Source organism: Panthera tigris, chromosome D1, assembly GCF_018350195.1.
Source record: "Panthera tigris isolate Pti1 chromosome D1, P.tigris_Pti1_mat1.1, whole genome shotgun sequence".
Taxonomy (NCBI): domain Eukaryota; kingdom Metazoa; phylum Chordata; class Mammalia; order Carnivora; family Felidae; genus Panthera; species Panthera tigris.
In genome coordinates this window covers 37,592,270-37,612,546 of record NC_056669.1, presented here as the reverse complement: position 1 = coordinate 37,612,546, position 20,277 = coordinate 37,592,270, and the positions used below count along the sequence as shown (strand labels likewise).

General features: G+C 37.6%; 1 protein-coding gene across 3 annotated transcripts in view; it reads right to left on the bottom strand.

The window, feature by feature from the left end:
• MTMR2 (myotubularin related protein 2) overlaps positions 1 to 20,277 on the bottom strand; it is a 116,826-nt gene that overhangs the window by 69,189 nt on the left and 27,360 nt on the right. For 2 of the 3 annotated variants that reach the window (XM_007079043.3, XM_007079042.3), the window contains one exon: positions 6,579 to 6,684. In XM_007079043.3, the coding sequence (XP_007079105.2) occupies positions 6,579 to 6,684 (106 nt within the window). Of the gene's footprint in view, positions 1 to 6,578; positions 6,685 to 20,277 lie in introns of those variants that run through there. The other variant, XM_042959501.1, reaches the window with a different exon arrangement.

The window sequence follows — 20,277 nt, the reverse complement described above, 5'->3', positions numbered from 1 at the left end:
TCCATAAAGTTCTCGTACATCTTTTAGTAGTTGTATCCCTGAGTAATGTAATTTTGTTGCTCCTGTGACTGGAAATCTTTTTATTTTTATTTATTTTTAATATTTTAATGTTTATCTATTTTTGAGAGAGAGAGAGAGAGTACGGGCGGGGGAGGGGCAGACAGAGAGGGAGACACAGAATCCGAAGCAGGCTCCAGGCTCTGAGCTGTCAGCACAGAGCCCTATGCAGGGCTTGAACCCACAAACTGTGAGATCATGACCTGAAATGTAGTCAGACGCTTAACCAACTGAGCCACCCAGGGGCTCCCTGGAAATCTTTTTAAAATCACACTGTGTAAACATTTTTGCTAAGGTTCAGAAGCATGATTTATCTTTTTGAAGTTATCTTGTATCCAGCAACAGAGCTGGCGGTTTACATATAGATTTTTTCCTAAATTTTCCATATGGACAATCATGTGTAAATAAAAAAGGCTTTCTTTCTTCTTTTCATTTCTTATATAACTTATTCTTTTCTTACTTCACTGGCTAGGAATTCTAGCATCAGGTTTCTTATATCCATATAAAGGATATTCTAACATTTCCCCACTAAGTATAAGGCTTACTGTAGAGTTTTGCTGGGTATCCTTCATCGGGCTAAAGTTGTTCTTTTCAATTCCTAGGTTCTCAAGAGTTGATGCTGGTGTGAGGGGTAGTGGTGTTAATCATGAATAAGTGCTAACTTCAATCAGTTTTTTCTCTGGCTACTGAAATGATTATATGTAATAGACAACTATTCACTGTCTATCTAACATCTGTTCTATGAGTTGTAACTCATTCTGGCCGCATGTGCATACTTTCAGAACATATCAATACTACATTCATGAACACATTCTAGATAAGAAATAATCCAATTATCTCTGACCTTTGTTTCATAAAGAAAATATGAATAACAAATTTTAAAAAGATAATCAAATTTACTTGATTGAAGCCTATTAAATATTGTAAGATAAGGACAGATGGCTAAAAACAAAATCTAGAATTTTACAACTTTTACCTCATATATATATATATATATATACATGTTTATAATATAGAACATATGACATATATTCTAAGATCAAACAGGCCTTCTAAAATAAAGGGATAACAGACATAAAATACAATTCCATTTCAATATTTGATTTTGGATCACAGATAAACATTTTTATAAGTGCCCTATCACATCCATCACAAAGGAAAAAAAAATGCTGCATAGCCCGACTTTCAAGTTATCTTTTAATTACCACCATTTAAGGAACTTACTTTAACTAAAACCCAATGCTATACAAATTGCACTTTATAAATAAATAGAGCTGTGGGTTTGAATCTTAAAATCCTACATTTCATGGAAATTATTTTAGTCAGCAAATAAACCAAACAGATGCCAAGCTTCCCAGGTTCTTAACTCCACCACGTGTCAAACTTTAAAAGTATGTTCTTATTAAAGAAAGCCTAATTTTAAACACTGCAGATTTATTTAAAAACAAAAAAGTGATTTGCTTTAAAATTTTTGTATGAAAGAGGGGCAGAGAAAAAAAATGGGGGTGAGTGGGAAAAAATGTAGGAAAAAAAATTTTTTTTTGTTTTTTTAATTAAATAAGTTTCACTGCAAAGTGAAAAGCAAATGAGGCAAAGAGAACACACTCTACAATTATTCAGAGGTAGCATGATTCAATTTACAAAGGCTGAATTTGTGCTCAATTTTTTGGAAACACATGTACTGGATTTTATCTGTATCTAACTTTTTCCACAACAAGCAGGGCTAAAAATGAAAAATACAAAGAGAAATGCACGTGGATGAATACAAGTTTGAGATGTCTAGTACAGTTCCAGACCTCCTCTTATTTCCCCTTCTTTACTGGCGCAGAAGCAACAAATCTTGTTTCAGTAAGAAATCCTTAACAGAAGCTCTCACATTCACCTCTGGACCAAGTAACACACTATCCTTTCAGGCAAGTGTCACCTGTAGTAGAAAACTTATGCAATGTGATTTTAGATTTTTAACGAAATTGGATTAGCTTTTCAATGCACGGTGTTGCTTATACTTATTTAGAAGCTGTTACAAAGGAGTTTTAAAAAGATTAAGGCAGGGGTAAATGGTTGAGGTTCTGTGGAGAACTCAGAGCCTAGAGGTTAATCAACTTCAGATCATCTGTGAATGATGATTTCCATCACTTCCACACCAAGCCCTTCACCTCGTGAGTAGAGCCGCACCACGATCAGGCAGAGAACAACACGCAGCTGTCTCCAGTTAACGTCCACCTATAATTAACTAGCTCACTCCTACCTTATGGCCAGTAAAGGTATACACACTGAAAGTAAAATATCAATCCGCTAAGAAAATTGGGGAGAGGGGAGATCAGATTTTTATTACAAAAAGCCTCGTTTTCTGATTATTCAGAAAGGCAATGTTCATGTATTAAGGAAGTAATATTGAAAGCTGTTATTGCTACCTCAAAAAATGTATTAAAAGACATTCCTTGTTACTTAAGAAAATCTCACTGCACATTCGAAAAGAGCAGCCAAGTCTTGGACAGTCTCTCTGGGTAATGTGCTGTACAGGAATATGACCAACCTGAGACCGTGTAAGGACAACACTGAGCTGTGTGACTTTAAGCACAGGACTTAATTCATCTCTTCTGAATTAGCAGATTTCTCACTGGCCAAACAGAGTAATAATATCTGTCTCACAGGATTGTTGTGAAAGTTAAATGAGATGAGGCATGTATACATATTTATCAATAGCAAGCTGGATGTTTCTCAAGTATTAGAAGCACCTCCTTTTTCCCATCCCACCTCTGAAAAGAGCACACACCCGAAATCGGGCTGCATTTTTTAAAGGATACTAACATTTGACGTAATGTTAATCATTCTTCTCCCTCCCCACCTGAAAAGAAGACTAACAACTAAACATATCTTTAAAACTGAGGGAACAGGGGGCACCTGCATGGCTCAGTCAGTTGAGCATCCAACTCTGGCTCAGGTCACGATCTCATGGTTCATGACTTCAAGCCCCACATCAAGCTTGCTGCTGTCAGTGCAGAACCGGCTTCAGATCCTCTGTCCCCGCCTGCCCCTCTCCTGTTTGCACTCTCTCAAAAATAAATAAAAACATTACAACAACAACAACAACAAAACTGAGGGAACAGGGTAACAGGCAGCCTACACACTACTATGGAAAGTACAGTTCATTCATCTCATAAAAATTCTGAGGGACCCTCTAACTGTGAAAGATGCTAAATTCATAAGGCACTAATGGAGATAATTCCTACTGTCATGAAGGTGATGTATAAATTCAAAAGATGCCCTTGGTACCCCATAGTACTGAGAAAGTCAATAATTCAGGACATTTTTGTGTCTAAGGTTAAATCTGAAGGGAAAACAGGCATAAAATAAGCCTACTCCAGACAGATGTGCATATGTGATCACCCTATCCACAATATTACCTCCAAATAAAATGCATGCAAATGATCTTTTGCTTCAGAAAGAAAACAAAAGAGCTTTGTTCCTTTTTGGCAAATTATAAAATGAAATAAGAAAGTAAGCACACCTAGTGCCCAGATTTTGGTTTCCAATACCATTCTCCAACAAAAGAAACCTGGGCTCCTTGAGAAATGGATAATTTTAGGAAATATCAAGATGAGCCTGGAGCCTCCTGTAGTGCTTCCTTAGTAAACTAAAACAGCTCAGAACAAAAGAAGAAAAAAACACGATGGGAATATGTCAAAGGGACACAAGATATGCTGAAATAACTCCTAATTTGGAGCTGGAACAATTTGAGCAGCGAAGTAGCACTGAACTGCAATTCAAAATATACAATAGAAGGGCGCTTGGGTGGCTCAGTCAGCTAAGCGTCCAACTTCAGTTCAGGTCATGATCTCATAGTTTGTGGGTTTGAGCCCCGTATCGGACTCTGTGCTGACAGCTCAGAGCCTGGAGCCTGCTTCAGATGCTGGGTCTCCTATCTCTGCCCCTCCCCGACTCGTGCTCTCTCTCTCTCTCTCTCAGAAATAAACATTAAAAAAAATCAAAAGATTTAAAAATATATATATATACAATAGATATCCACGAGTCTATACTGATATAAATGATTGCATAAAGCAATAAGTGAGAGAAAAGAGACAAATATCCATGTAGAAGAATTATGAAAAATATGTAGATGTTCCACTGACAACAGGTGGGCTTAAATGTGGGCTGTGCATAGCACTTCGTTCCAAAGAGTATAGTATGAAAAGAAGAGAAAAGAAAAAGTATTTTGCAAAGAAAATCCTAACACTACCTCCAACAAGTGATTAAGGTTAACATCAACAGTGATAAATCATGTTGATAGCATGTACCCTTGATATGATGTGATGAAAATGGCTCTTTACCTCTGTGGTCTTCTTTCCCACAAGACATAACCCCAGTCTAATAGTGGATAAAATATCAAACATTCCACAGAACACCTGAGTGCTCTTTAAAACTGTAAGGATCATCAAAAACAAAGTCTAAAAACCTGTCTCACCCAGAAGATACCCAAGGAGACATGACTAACTAAATGTAATGTGATATCCTAGATGGGATCCTAAAACAAAAATAAGAAAACTAGGTACAAACTAAGGGTATTTGAAAAATGTATGGACGTTAGTTAATAACAATGGTTCAACATTGGTTCATTATTTTTGACAGATGTACCATACAAGTGTAAGACATTACTCATAGGGGACACGAAGTGTCAAGTATATAGGAACTCCACACTATCTTTGAAATTTTTCTGTAAATCCAAAACTGCTCTAAATTTTAAGAAGTATCTAAAAAGAATAAGAAATAAATTATGTTTAACATACAGATTAACATTATGACCCTCATTTTGTTCCAATGTAAGTCAGTCACTCTTATTTATAATACATATGATGTGTGAGGAAATGACAGGGGACCTGTCTGCAAAGAAGCTGACAGCAGAGGCCATCTGTCAGCATCCTGTGAAGCGATGCAATTCACATATGTACCCACTCAAGTAGTTTAACTAAATCCTCACAAGAACACACAAATGGTTTATTCTGAACCATGTAATTGTATTTTATTTCAGGCAAGAAACAGCAGGTAGAATGTAATATTAATAATGTAAGTATATCAAGAAGCATAAGTGACATTTCTCCCATTTCTGAGTTATCAGTCACAATACAAAGTTAAAAACAAAGGGTGTTTTTAACTAATACAATCTGCCCAGAAGTTGGCCAAAAAAATTCAAAATTATCAAGAGGCCTATAGGCCCACAGTGGATTTGCATTAACATAATGAATAAACAAAAGTTAGGGGTGTGTGTGTGTGTGTGTGTGTGTGTGTGTGTGTGTGTATATATATATATATATATATATATATATATATATATAAAACATGTATTTTTAAGTAGCAAATAAGGACAGGGAATGATGGATTTATATCCCGCATTATTAATGATGAACCTGCCTTAAATGTATGTTATGTGTCAAAATAATAGAATATTATGAAGCCTTCATAATTAGCACAATAGATATCCAGATTATAAAGATAAATCTCTATTATTTTTAGTGATATTTAAAGTCATGTCATACTCAAGCTATTATTTTCTGACATTTCACAAAAGATAGATAAGGACAAATAAGCAGTAGTCTTTACAGACGTTTATAACCTACATTCTTACATTTGTCGGATTCTGTTCTGAAAGTGAAATATAAGGAAAAGATACAGTATCAGTATACGCTCACCAACAAATGACTTCATTAATGTAAACAATGTTCTCATTAAAATTGGGAAGTATAACCACTGGGAAAGCAGCCACTTGATCGGAATAAAAAGATTCTAAGAATTAAGGGTCGGCACTGCACATGAAATTCATTTGCTCTATCATTCATAGATAAACAGTTGTAGAAAAGCAGATGAATCCAAAAACGTACAAAATGCTACAGGATATCACTGATGTGATTAATTTCATAGCAACAAGACCTTGAACAAATAGAAGAGTATTTAAACTATAGCGAGATGTGTAGCAACTATCGCATAATATTTAAGTGACTTAGCTCCAGAACTGGACTACATGAGCTAGAATATCAGCCACAGAATTTATTAGCGATGAGACTTTGGACATGTTATTTATCTCTCTGAGCTATTATCACCTGCAGAATGATAATGAAAATAGTCTCTACCTCACAGAATTGAAAGAAGTATTACAAGAGACATTTCATTACAGCATTTAGAAGGACACTTGGCATATGGTAAGTACTCAATAAAATGTTAGCTATTATTGGCCAATCAGCAAGGGAGTAATCATGACAATCTTTTATACCACAACAAAATACACTAAGTATCTTTTGGCAAAGAACTAAAAAGTTATCAAATGTAGAAATAAATTATACATTTTTGTTTTGCAAATAAATAAGACTTCCAAATCTGCTGGGCTGTTCTGGGATATTTTATAAAGACTGACGTCTTGGGAGGCTGCTCCATCAAGACCTCCTGTGTACTTAGTGCAAGGCTATACTCATAGTGTTGGCAACAAACAGCTAACAAGATACATCAAAACATAAAAGCAGCATACATACCCTCAAATCAGGAGAAAAGTTGTCTGCAGAAGTCGAAATGGAATCCGATGATACAACAGAAGCTGATTTTGTATGCACTGAATTCTCTGAATGAGAAGTGGAAGCACTACAAAATACAAAAGCACAGTGTTTGAAAACATACTTGAAAAAGGGGGGCTTTAAAACACGATTTCAGAAATTTTACTGATTTCAGAAATTTTACTAATTATTACTCCATTATGTATTAAAACTTTCATTGCCAACCTGTCCTACATTGCCTATTCAATCTTATCTCCGAATACTGATAAATTACAAACTCTCCATACCTGCAGGGTTAAGTATTCGTACCACATTTCCTCTGAACAGACTTCCCTGGTACTGCTAAATAAACTCTGGGCTAATTCTTTCTTTTCATTCAACCATCCATTCACTCATCCAATAAACACTCACTGAATGATCCAATGTGCAAAACCATTACACCAGGCACTAGGATCTGGAGATAAATATATAATCCTCATGTTCACGAAGTTCACAAGCTGTGGCAAAGACAAATAAGTAAATGGTGCGTGGTGATAACACCGGCCACTGTGAAACTGAATAAAGGAAGCCTCATTTAAAATGGGAGTCGGGAGGCCAGAAGGTGGAACTCTCGTGCCCTACCACTCCTTGCAGCCCTCTGAATTCCCAACAGAAGAAGCCTATCCTTTACTACCCCAGTAGGAGGAAGATTATCTCCTTGCCTGGCAACAGCCCAGCCAAAGAGTGACTGTCACAAGTAGGCCAATCAAAGACACTACACTTTAAAACCCAGTTTACTCCAGTGGACTGTTTATAACAGCCCCTCCTGTTTGGAACAGCCCCTCCTAAAGCCCCCTTTTCCATATAAAAGAGCATTCATTCCTCTCCTTTGTTCTCTGGACTTGCCTATGGTTTTGCCATAACTTGCATGTCTCAAACTGCAATTCTCTGTCATTTCTGAGTAAACCCATTTTGCTGGAAATATAACTGATAGTTTTACCTTCGAGGTTAACACATTACAAACACAAAGAGAGAGACAGAAACGGGGAAAATGGGACAAAGGAGAAGGAGGAACCTAACTTTACTCAGGAAGATCAGGGAAGATGTGACAGAGGAGATGTTATTGAAAGATAGGAAATTGCCAAGCTGAAAAACAAGTAAGGGAATTCCAAAAACACACAAAAACAAAAAGCACTGCAAAGGTGTAGAATAATCAAAGAACACAGAACACTCTGAGAAACTACAAAGAGTTCAACAGGGCTGGATAAGCAGAACAGAAGCTAAAGACAAAAAGAGGAGCTTGTCTTTGCACCTTTTACCTTACCACTAAATCAAATTCTATACTTTAAACAAGCCTATCTACTTCTTCCATTACCTTAAGTAATCATGCTCTACTTTTATTCTCCAATTGTATACTGACCTAAGGCATATACATTTTCCTACATTTTAATCACCCCAAAAGGGAGAGCTGGGTCTTCCTTTTCCACAAAATCTACTTCAGTGCCTATGTATACTGTTAACATGTATTATGTTTGTTAAATTCCAAAACACAGTGAAAATATACCTATGCCAAAAACTGAATGATTTACATCATTTCCTCTTATCACTAAAAGAAAGTCAAAATTATTCAAAGTAAGAAAAACCAATGGTGGAGAAATTTCAGGCACTTTGAACTGAAGTTTAAAGTTCTGATTAAAAAATATATTTTTCTCAAGCTTCACTCCCAACATACTAAAAGTCTTTCTCACACCAAAAGTAAAAATTTTTTCATTAGATTTTGATAAAAGAATCCATCTCTAGATTGTGATACTTAAAAAACACATTTGGGGTGCCTGAGTGGCTCAGTCAGTTAAGCATTCGACTCGAATTCAGCTCAGGTCATGATCCCATAGTTCCTGAGTTCGAGCCCCACATCAGGCTCCGTGCTGACAGTGGGGAGTCACTTAAGACTCTCTCTTCCTCTCTCTCTGCCCCTCCCCTGCTTGCACGTGCACACACACTCTGTGTCTCAAAATAAACTTTAAAAAATTGTTTTGTTTTAAAATGTGTCCACCATAAACCTGCCTTTAAGTACATTATTTATACAATGGGAAAATCATGTCCTCCAAAAGAAACTGTCACTTCATTTTTTACTGTTATTTTTTTAAGCCTTACTGAGGCATGATTGTGAAATAGTGTAGGTACAATGCCTTAATATGTACAACATGATGTGATGTATGTATACACTGTGAGATGAGTACCACAATCAAGCTAATTTCAACATTCATCACCTCACACAGTTACCTTTTTTGTGTGTATAGAGAATTTGAGATCTACCCTTTTGGCAATTTCAAGTAAACAATACAATATTCCTCACAATGGTCACCAGGCTATACATGAGGTCCCTGAACTATTCACTGTATATCTAAAACTTTGTCCCTTTGCTCAGAATCTCCCCATTTCCCCCTTAACAGATAGATACATGGTTTGAAAATATTTTCTTACATCCTTTACGTCACTTTTTCATTTTGTTGTTTCCTTTGATGTAGAGAAACTGTTTAATTGGATATAATCCTGCTAGTTTACTTTTGCTTTTGTTGCCTGTGCTAGTGGTGTCAAATCCAAGAAACCATTTCCAGACCAATGCCAAGGAGCCTTTCCCCTGTTTTCCTCTTGGAGTTTTATAGATTCAGGCTTTATAATTAAACATCTGGTCCATTTGGGGTTGATTTTTATGTATCGTGCAATATCAGGGTCCAATTTCATTCTTTTGCATGTGGATACCCATTTTTAACAAAATGACTATACATTTTTGGCACCCTTTTCAAAGATAAGTTGACTGTATGTGTGTGGTTTTATTTCTGGGCTCTCTATCCAGCTCTACTGGTCAATGTTATCTATTTTTTTAATGCCAGTACCATACTGTTTTGATAACCATAGCTTTGTAGTACAGTTTGAAGATAGGAAGTATGATGGCTCCAGCTTTACTCTTCATGCTGAAGACTGCTTTAGCTATTTTGGGGCTTTGTGGTTACACACTGATTTCAGGCTATCAAAAATGCTGCTGGAATTTTTATAGAGAAAATAGAAAATAGAAATTTTTTATAGAAAATATCTACTGAATCTGTAGATCACTTCGGTTAGCATGAACATTTTAAGATTAATTCTTCTAATCCATTAACACAGGATAACTTTCCATTGATTTGTGTCTCCAATTTCTTCCATCACAGTTTTATAGTGTTCTTTGTACAAGTCTTTAACCTCTTGGTTGAATTTTTTCCTAAATATTTTACTCTTTTTGATGCTATTGCAAAGGAATTGTTTTCTTAATTTCTCTTTTGGAGAGTTTATTGTTAGTAAATAGAAACCTAACTGACTTCTGCATGTTGATTTTCTATCCTATAACTTTCCTGAATCTGCTTATTAGTTTTAACAGTTTTTTTCGTAGAGCTTTTACAGTTCTCCACGTATAAGATCATGCCATCTGCAAAACACTTTTGTATATTTATACATGTGAAAATCATCTCTCCCAAAAGAAATCCATTTAAATGTATTAAAAACGGTATTCCAGTGGAAGCACTTCATAATATTTTTTTTTCAAATGCAAACATATATTTATTTTATTAACTATTTCAAGGTATGATTTGTGGTTGTTATTTATTTACACCCAAGAACCTATAATATTACACAAAGGAGCAGCCATAAGAAATTCTATTATCTAGTTTTTTATAATGTAAGGAAAGAGAAATTGACAGACTGCGAATGTTTTCTTCCTTTCCTCCTCTTTTATTTTTTTGTTGTTGTAGCCAAATAATCAAACTCTGGCACAGTATTTTGAGAGATACGATTTGTTGCCTACTCCATGTACATATGAACCCCTGTTTTTCCTGACTTTGATGAGGGCAGTATGTGCCCAGCCCAACATAACAAGCTTCCTTTGGGCTCCCTCCTGGCTAGGAGAACCATGGGACACAATTTTGGTCAGTGAATTTAAGAGGAACCATGCTAATGGTTATGGAAACCTTTTATTTTCTTAATAAAGAAGAGCAGAAACAGCAGGGTAGTCCTTAACCTTTCCCATTTTGTCTTGCCCGGAGCAAGAATGTAAAGCCTGGAAACACTGCAGCCATCTTGTAAACATGACCAACACGCTGGCCTGCTGAGAACAAGGAGCCAAACAACAGGAAGAACAGAAAGTCCTCATAGTATCACTGAGCAGCGGAATCCACACCAACTCCCTACTTGTGTAATTTTGTTATGTAAAAAAAAATGAAGCTCAATTTCTTAAATCACTGCAATGGAGTTTTATATTCTATACAGCCAAATACAATTCTAAATGATATAGCAACACCTCATAAAGTCTATTTTGGCCAAGTTCAAATGTGTACTACTTCTTATGCATAGTTGACCTTCTGAGAGAACAGATAAAATTAAAGGCAATAAACCAATCTGGAACTACGGGTAGTATATTACTCAGAAAAAATAATTCTGACAGAGAAGATATAATAGCATGTCCCACTAAGAAAGCAAATGGTTCTTTAAAGCCAAAGCATGAAGCAAATAAATCTAAGGGAAATAAAATAACAAAAAAAATTAAGTTCTGCAACTAATAACTTGTAGTCTCGGATTCATAGAATCAGTCTTTCAAGCAAACGTGTGGCAAACAGCTTTTAATTATTAACTTCTTACAGAGAAGATACTATGATGCACAATGTTATATGTAAAGCAGCACTGATGTGTATACTTCAATATAACCAGTTTACAAAAGGTTTCAATCCCCAGGCAAGTAATGAGAGGCTGGGGGAGACCACAGTAGGGTATATATCCTAGTGCTGTTCTTGTGATTATGGCACACACGTGCGTGCACACACACACACGCCCCAGAACCATTAAAAGTTCTCTTGGTATAAACAGGAAGTGCTGCCCTTTACAGCTACTCAGACTGAAGGCAGCCACAAATGCCCTAGAATGCAGAGCTCTATTTTCAGTTAGCTTTTCTTCCGTCAGATGGGTTCTACGAGTGCTTCTGATCGTCAAGGGCCACTGGTATAATACAATCTAATGACCACTACTCTTTTCCACTGCTCCTTTGCTCCATATTGAAGTCAAACTTTCTTTGTGTATCTTTTATGAGCCGTTCCACAAACAAGCTCTTTATTTCCCTGAATTCATGTCTTCGCTCACACTATTCCAAAACAGAACATCTCTTTCTCCCCATCTCTTTATTAACATCCTACCTGCTCTTTAAGACCCAGTTGAAAAGCAAGCTTTCCAAGAAGTCTTCCCCTGGTGTTCCAGCTGGAACTAAAGTCCCATTCCTCTACACTTTCACAGACTTCTGCCTCTACTCTATAATCACACCTAACACTTTCCACATTAGACTAGAGTTCTTTGGTTATGTGGCCATCTCTTTCTTAAATTATAAGCTGCTACAGGATAAGAATCTTATAACTGGCAAGGCATCTGAACTCGGAGCAAAGACTGCAGTCTGTTAACCTCATCAAGTAACCACCACCACCACTTTAGTCCTCGGTTTTCCTAGGCCCGCAAACTTCACTGCAGTCTGCCCGAACATTCCTGCCGCCCCTGTCAGCCTGAGCCTCTCTTCAAAAATGCCAGGTCTTCTGGACTATGTCCTTCCTCTGTCCATTCTCCCGGCTCAGGTCTTCTTTCAGCTACTAACGCTTCCTAACCTTTGTACTAGAATCTGTACCCGAGAGTGACTTGATTGCCTCACATCCTCAATAGAATTCTCCCTCCTTCTCTGTGCCCCAGCTGACACCTCCTCCCGGGAACCCACTGCCCTGCAGCCTTTTCTAGACACTCTTCCCCCACATCTAACAAAACCCAAAGGTGAAACCAGTACTTTCCCAGCTCCACTCCCATGTTTCTCCACTAGTATTACCTCTCCACCTTCCTATGTAAAAGGCTTCTTCTGAGGTTCCTGGCATTTGGCTATACAGCTTCCTTGTTACTGTCATCCACCTACCTTTTCATTACTCCTCGTCCCTCACTAAGAACTTTTTTTCAGTTGCCTTACTTCCTCTTCTTCAGAGCTTCTCTCTGCTGCAAAGCCATCATCATGGGAATTTCAAGGTCCACAAGGATAAACCAGCGACAACCTGTCTCGAAACTCCTCAGTTCCTACATCCCTCACCCACATTCCCACTTTAGCAATGCACTTCTCTCGTCACACCCTGGACTTCATCATTTCTGGGAACTATGCAGTCTCGGTAATCTTAAACACAAGGAAACCAATCTCTCTCCACAGACAGATGGTATCCTTTCCAGAAATCTCACTTTCTTAACTTTCCCTTCATCTAATCTTCAACACAATGGGGACAACTCATCCCTCAACCCCTCCATTTGTCATTATCATTCATGCTTTTTTGCTCTCCTTTTGCCTCTCACTTGCCTCCCTATCCAACCTAAAATGTATAGCAATATTTTAAAATCTCTTTGGCAAACATTCAGCACCTTATATCCTATCCGTTGGCCATCACTGCTCTGTTAATCCCTAAATTTGAATCAATATAATGATCTGTCTTCGCCTGTGCTAAAGCTTGGCTACTAATAGAAGAAATCTTCAAACTGGGGCCCCTTAGGACATGAGTGCTCAGCAGTGCTCAGCAACCCATCACATCCAATCAATCCGAAGTTGTATACAGTCTACCTCCCTATCATCTCAAATGCATCCGTTTTTCCATCCTAATTTTTACTCTTTTAATTCAACATCTCTTACCTGGACTATAGCAAATCACCTGTCTCATTTCTCCTACACACCCAATATATCATCCCAAACGAATACCAAAGTGACCTTTCAAAACTGGAGATTTGATCGTATCATTCCCCAACTTAAATTTTCAGTGATTCTTCAATCCCTCCCAAATCGAGCCCAAACTCCTTAACATAACACTTGAAGTCTTCCATGATCTGGCCCTTGTTCTATATAACCAGCTATAGCTTTTACTCATCTGAAGTCATTGGGAATGGCCTGCAGATTCCCTGTATTTTCTAGCAATTTCATACCTCTGTCTTTTGCTAATCCTGCTGACATTACCTGCAATGGCCTCCATGCACTTCCATGCCCACTTTGCCCCATTCATCTCCCTTTACTGTACACTGTATGTTTTTTGATCATAAGACCTGTATACTTTATTGCATTTACTCACTTACAAGCTCCTCTCAGATACTCTTGTTATTGTATACTATTCCAAGATTCTTTCTTTAGCACAGATCGTTTCTCCTCTTCCTTGCTCTCAATAAAACATGTAAAGTGTCTGAAAAAGAATATCTGGCACATGTAAGTGTTGGTTATTATTATTTATGACAATGGAATATCACTGTACATGTAACATGTATTATCCCCCAAGTCAGATTAGTTGAATAAATACATTCGTAATGGCAAAGCTGCTGGGTCATCTCTCATTAATACTATTCCAGCTGTGACATATTACAAGTGAGAATATAAATTCCCCCAGTGACTGTAACCAAAGATTTGCTAAGGGAGTAAAATAGCAGGAACTAACATTAAAGATCTGGTATTGACAAAATAAGAAATTATTTCTCTTGGACACTGTTATGCTAAAGTATTTTAAAAAATGAATATTACCATCGCTATAGAAGCACACGCATTGACACTGTGAATGTCATTTAAAAATGAAGCCTGTCATCACTCAGGACTGAATTGTGCCCCCACCCCAAATTCTTATGTTGAAGTTCTAACCCTTGGTGTGACTGTAATTGGAGATAGGGCTTTCAGGAGGTAATTAAGTTTAAATGAGATCATAATGGTGGGGTCCTATTCCCTTAAGATTGGTGGCCTTATAAGAAGAGAAAGAAAGAAGGCTTGCATCCCTCACCTGCCTCAGTCTTTCCCCTCCCCCACCCCATCCCCAAACAATAAATGCACTGAGGAAAGGAGGAAAGGCCACACAAGGACATAGCAAGAAGACAGCCACCTGTAAGCCAGTCAAAGAAGGCCCTCATCAGGAACTGAATCATCTAGCAACTTGATCTTGGACTTTCCAGCCACCAGAACTGAGAGAAATAAACTACTGTGATTTAAGCTGCCCTGGCTTATATTGTATTTTGGAAGCAACCCTGAACTGATGGTCACAGAAGATGAAAGTCACCAAAGGAGTTTCTCTTGGATTTTGAAGTGGAAGATTTCCGATTTAACAGTACTTTTTTTTCTGGGGCACCCAGGGTGGCTCAGTCAGTTAAGCGTCCAACTCGAATTCAGCTGAGGTCATGATGTCATGGTCGGTCATGAGATTGAGCAAAGGTCGAGCTCCACACTGGGCGAGGAGCCTGCTTAAGATTCTCACTCTCTCGCCCTCCCCATTCACACATGTGCTTGTGTGCATTCTCTCTCTCTAAAACAAAACAAAAAAAGTATTTTCCTTCTATACAAAATAAGATATGAAGTTCTAAAAAGTATTAAAATGGACAGAAGAGTCCCACTGGAAGAGACCTAATGATGTCATCAATGATAATCTTTACCATTTCAACACAAAAAGGTATTAATGAGATACTTTACATTCTTTATTTCATAACTATTGGATGTGGATTTTAAACTCACAACACATCTTAATTCAGACTAGCCATATTTCAAGTGCTCAACGGCCACAGGTAGCTAATGGCGAATGCACTGGATAGCACAGGTACAGACGAACGTGTAAATAAACCACAGAGAGATGGTCTATAGAAAAAGTCTGCAAATGGACAAGGACAGCAAAATTAAATCGAGGGAAACTGCTCTAAATTAAGAGGCTTCACGGTTATAATCATTTGTAATGTCTGGCTTTTGTATCTATATGACAAATTGATAGTTTTTAGACAATTGGGGGAACGTGGTATGGAGGAGCCTTACGTGAGAAAAAGAACCGTTCCTAATACTCTCAGGTGTCATTATGAGATTATGTGGAAAAATGTTTATACCTTTTAAATACGCACACTGAAGACGATTTGTTTCAAAATAGTTTAGGAGAAAACAAGAAAAAGATACAGCAAATATGACAAATTCTTGGTCAGCTCTTCAATGTGGGTGATGGGTAATCAGAGGCTTATTGTACAACTCTCTCTTTTGTGTATACTTGAAAACTTCTTTAAAAAATTCAAAGCATCATAGCTTTAGAATATTAAAAAAAAAAAAAAAAAGAAAGAAAGAAAAAACTACTAGTAAGCTTAGGAACCCAGTATTTATCTGAACTCAGCTACCACGCTGTTGACAAGCAGCAGTCTTAAAAGCAGTGGTGTAAGATGGAAATATCACTAGATGGAAATACAGTTGGCCTAGGTTATCATTCTGACAGCATCAAATAAGAAATACGTGACCCTGGGCTTTTCTCTCAGTTTCTTAAAAACAGCTTTAAGTGCTCTAGAAAGATATGCTGAGTAATTTGCCCAAAGTCACACAGCTAATAAGTGACAGAGCCAGCGTTGTCCAGATCCAGAGTATGTAAATAGTAACAGGACGAAGAACGCTTCTCTGAGAAAACCCAGAGTAGAAGCTGAATATTGATTCATTTGGCCTATTTTTGTTTTCCAGAGAACTAACTACGTTTCCCAAAACTGTTTACCTCAACTTAACAGCTATTCCAACTGCACAAACTAATTTCCAAGAAGAAACAGTTTGTATTTTCCATTCTTCTTCCTTTCCTTTCTTTCACACTGAATATAATTTTTAGTTCCCATTTTCTTTTTTTTAATTTTTTAAGGTTTATTTATTTTGAGAGAGACAGGCACAGCATGAGCAGGGGAGGGACAGAGAGAGAGAGAGAGACAGGGAGAGACAGAATCTCAAGCAGGCTCCACACTGCCAGTGTGGAGCCCAACACGGGTCTTGAACTCAGGAACTGTGAAGTCATGACCTGAGCTGAAACCAAGAATCAGATGCTTAACTGACTGAGCCACCCAGGTGCCCCTTTTTCCCATTTTCATGTCTAATTCTAGCCAATAAAACTTGGTGAAAAAGCCGGAACCAGCTCATGCCTACAATCACTCAGGGATGTTAGTCTCATCTCTCTCTATTATATTCAAACCTCCAAGAAGAATTTTCCTCAAGCATCTCTCCAACACTTCCTTAGCACTTGCATTTATTATGACAAAGGTGCTTATACTGGCCCCCAGCTGCCTCCTCATCAAATCAGATCTCGGCATCACAGCTTTCAGAGTGTCAGAGCTCTCTGCCATATCTAATTCTAGCTCATGCTTCCATTGACTCTGGCTTACCCAAACCCGATTCTCATGCAGCTAGACTCTTCCCACTTTCCGCTTTGAGTATTTTTTAATCTCCTCTCCAAATGTCTTCTCTTCTGACCAACTGTGGCTTTTAACTACCTAAAACTTCTGTTAAGGGTTCATTTCCCCTAAGAAGCCAGTCCCGAAGTGATTCTTACTGGTTCCTTCCAATAAGTCCAGGCATTCCAACATGTTTGCATGTTGCACATTCAGTTATAGCTAACGTTTATACTGACGTACTATGTTTATACTGATTCATTATATAGTGCACATATTCCTCGTAAAGACAGTTAACAATTACCAAACCTTTACTCTGTACAAAATACTGGGCTATAGAATAGCCTCTGCCCTTGAGATCTCAGCCCTGTAAGAGAAGCTATACCACATCAGCACATCAATACCATGAGAGGCAGAAACAAAGGCTAGGAGAAAAAAAAAAAAAACAAAAACTCAGGGGAAATGGTAGTAATCTGAGGATTAGAGGAAAGCAAGAAATACATTAAAATGAACCATTTGAAATTGCGACTTCTATAGGTAAAATGGTCAAATATCAACAATTCCATATGGCTCAATGATAAAATGAAGAAGACAGAAAACTGGGCCTTTAAAGATTGCAAGGCACAGATCAGGGCTTTGCAAATCACAAGAATATGCACATATGACAAGAAAATTCTGAAAAGAGTCTGGGAAAGTACAGGGCAGATTTTGAATAGTTACTCAAACTAAATGGATAAAAGGGCAAATAGGTAGCCTGGTGCCAGATCACTGAGAATCCTAAATGCCAGACTTAAAAGCCTTGCTAAGAAAAAGCAAGGGGCTCACAATAAGATGCCACTCCACACCATCTAGGGTGGCTATAGTCAAACAGGCAATAACAAATGTTAGCAAAGATAAGGAGAAACTGGAACCCTCCTACACTGCTGGGAGAACTGTAAAGTGATAAAGAGCCACTTTGGAAAACAGTCTGGCAGTCCTTTAAAAGGTGACACAGAATTTCCAAATGACCCAGCAATTCCACTCCTAAATATATTCCCAAGAAAAATAAAAACGTATGTCGACCAAGAAGAACACATGAATACATATAAATGTACACAAATGGTCATAACAGCATTATTCATAAGAGCCAGAAAGTCAAAACCAGAATGGCCATTCCCCTGCTTGAAATCCTCCAATGGCCTCCCCCTTCCTCTTACCTCAAACAGCCTTCAAGTCATTACATGATCTGCTCCCCATCTCCTCCTCCAGCTTCCTCTTGTGCATCTCTCTTTCCCCTTGCTCTCCTCAGCCCAATCACACTGGCCTTCTTGGAGATCCTTAAATATGCTGGCCCCTCTGCAGGGAGCATGGTTATTCCAAACTCCTTCCTGACTTAAGTTCTCAACTGAAACATCACCTCCTCAGGGAAATCTGAACAGATGCCTCAGACACCTTACTTACTAGTTGTTCTCTCAGTACTTCGTGTTTTTAGTTCTTCCTAACTACAAAATCCTGTTCTTACGTATCTTTACAAATGTTTGATTAACATCTATGTCCCCCAAGAACACATACTTCAAGGAAGGAAGGTGCCATGTCAATTTTGCTCACCATTCTATTCCTAGGACCTAGTATGGTGCCTGGCATAGAGCAGGCATTCAGGAAATATTTCTTGAATCAACTAGTGAGTGAAAAAATGAATGAGAATGATCAAAGACTGGATGATTCATCAGAGGCCATGACTAGCATATCCAAGACAAAATGAAAAAGAAACTTGGTAAAGGGAGTCGGGGGAGAGGGAGGGACAGAACAAGGACAGAGGAAGGTAAATGATCTCATTTTCCTTCTGGAGTTAATGTGTGTATATTGTCTTATACACCATATATAGTGTTCCATTTACATTTAAAAACTTCTTAGCACACTAGAACAAACATTTCTTTAAAGAGATTATGTCTTAAGTGAGTAACAAATAATCCTTAACAGCTGGGAATTGGTTTTGGACTATGTGTTATTTCCATTGGGATGGTTTAAAAAGTAGTAGGGAACCAAAAAACCAAGCAATATCCTTGGACAAATGACTTTTTCCCCATTTCCCCATTCTGGTTTATTATCTGTGAAAAGTAACAATTAGACCATTTTAGTGGTGCCTTTTGGTGATCCTAGTTGTCTTTGAGAGTCTCATGAAAGCTGTTCTCTGATTTACTTACAATGTCAGGGACTTGAAGATTAAGAACCCTGGCCTAATGATCCCTTTTAGTTCTAACATAGTCTATGGCTTCTGAAAGGAGTATTCTACCTTGTGTTATATCGATATAGTATCTAAATAAGTGCTGAAAAATTAAATTGCCCAAAAAGTGTTATGTGTTTGTATCTACTTATGTTTTCTAATTCTATAATCACAGCCTTAGTCTTAAATATGAAGTTAAGACTCAGACTAAATAGAAATATTCCAATATTGTATTTCTGACAACATAGTTTTTAAGGGGATATTTGCAAATATCCTTTAGGGAAACTAAAACTAAATATAACAGCTACACTTATTTCAGGAGCTCTGAGTTATCACTGTATAAATTCAACACCCCCGCCTACAGGTACACAGAATGACAGCCTATCAAGATATTTAAGCCACAATTTCTTTAAATATTTTCACTGTTTTCATAGGAACTATGAAACTGTAGGAACTATATCTATCTTTTAAAATGCATTTGAAAAATATTCTAATTTTGCTAAGTAATGATTCTTTTTTAAGTATCTTACATTTCAAAACATATATGTATAATAATTAAGGGAAGAGATTCCCTAAAATAAATAAATACATAAATAAATATATATATATATATATATATGTGTGTGTGTGTGTGTGTGTATATATATACACACACATATATATATATATATGACTGGCTCAGTAACTCTTCTAAATAAGTTCATCACATTAAACTGGAACACAGGAATACAAACTCCACTGACTCAGAACATCACCCTTCCCAATGCCCAGCATGGTTATGTTTCCAAGGCTTCTTATGCTACGTGTGCTCATTTACTCTAACCTTGTGCCCTCCCTACACTGCAACTTGGTATTAGCTTCAGAGGCCTGACTCACTTGGAGCACTCCTCTGCCAGGGTGAAAAATGAAAATGTATGATTTGGAGTAATTTTGGCACTCATGTTTCTGACAGCACACTCATTTCTCCTTCAAACACCACATGTGGTTTTCCTTCACAACTCTCTTTCCAAATCTGCAGATCACATTCCATTTCTTAAGAGGTTAGCCACCTTCCACATTACAACAAAGTGTCTACCCTCACTGGCTCCATTTTCTCAGTACCCACTCACTCCTTAATCCCTAGCAATCTGGCTTCTGCCTCTAATGAATCCCATAAAATGGCTCTTTCTGTAATTACTAATGACCCAATTGTAAAAAATAAAAAAAGGGGCGGGGGTCTTTTCTCAGTCCTGATACTATAAATTGTCATCTCCCTTCACTAGCATATGGTTTCAGTTA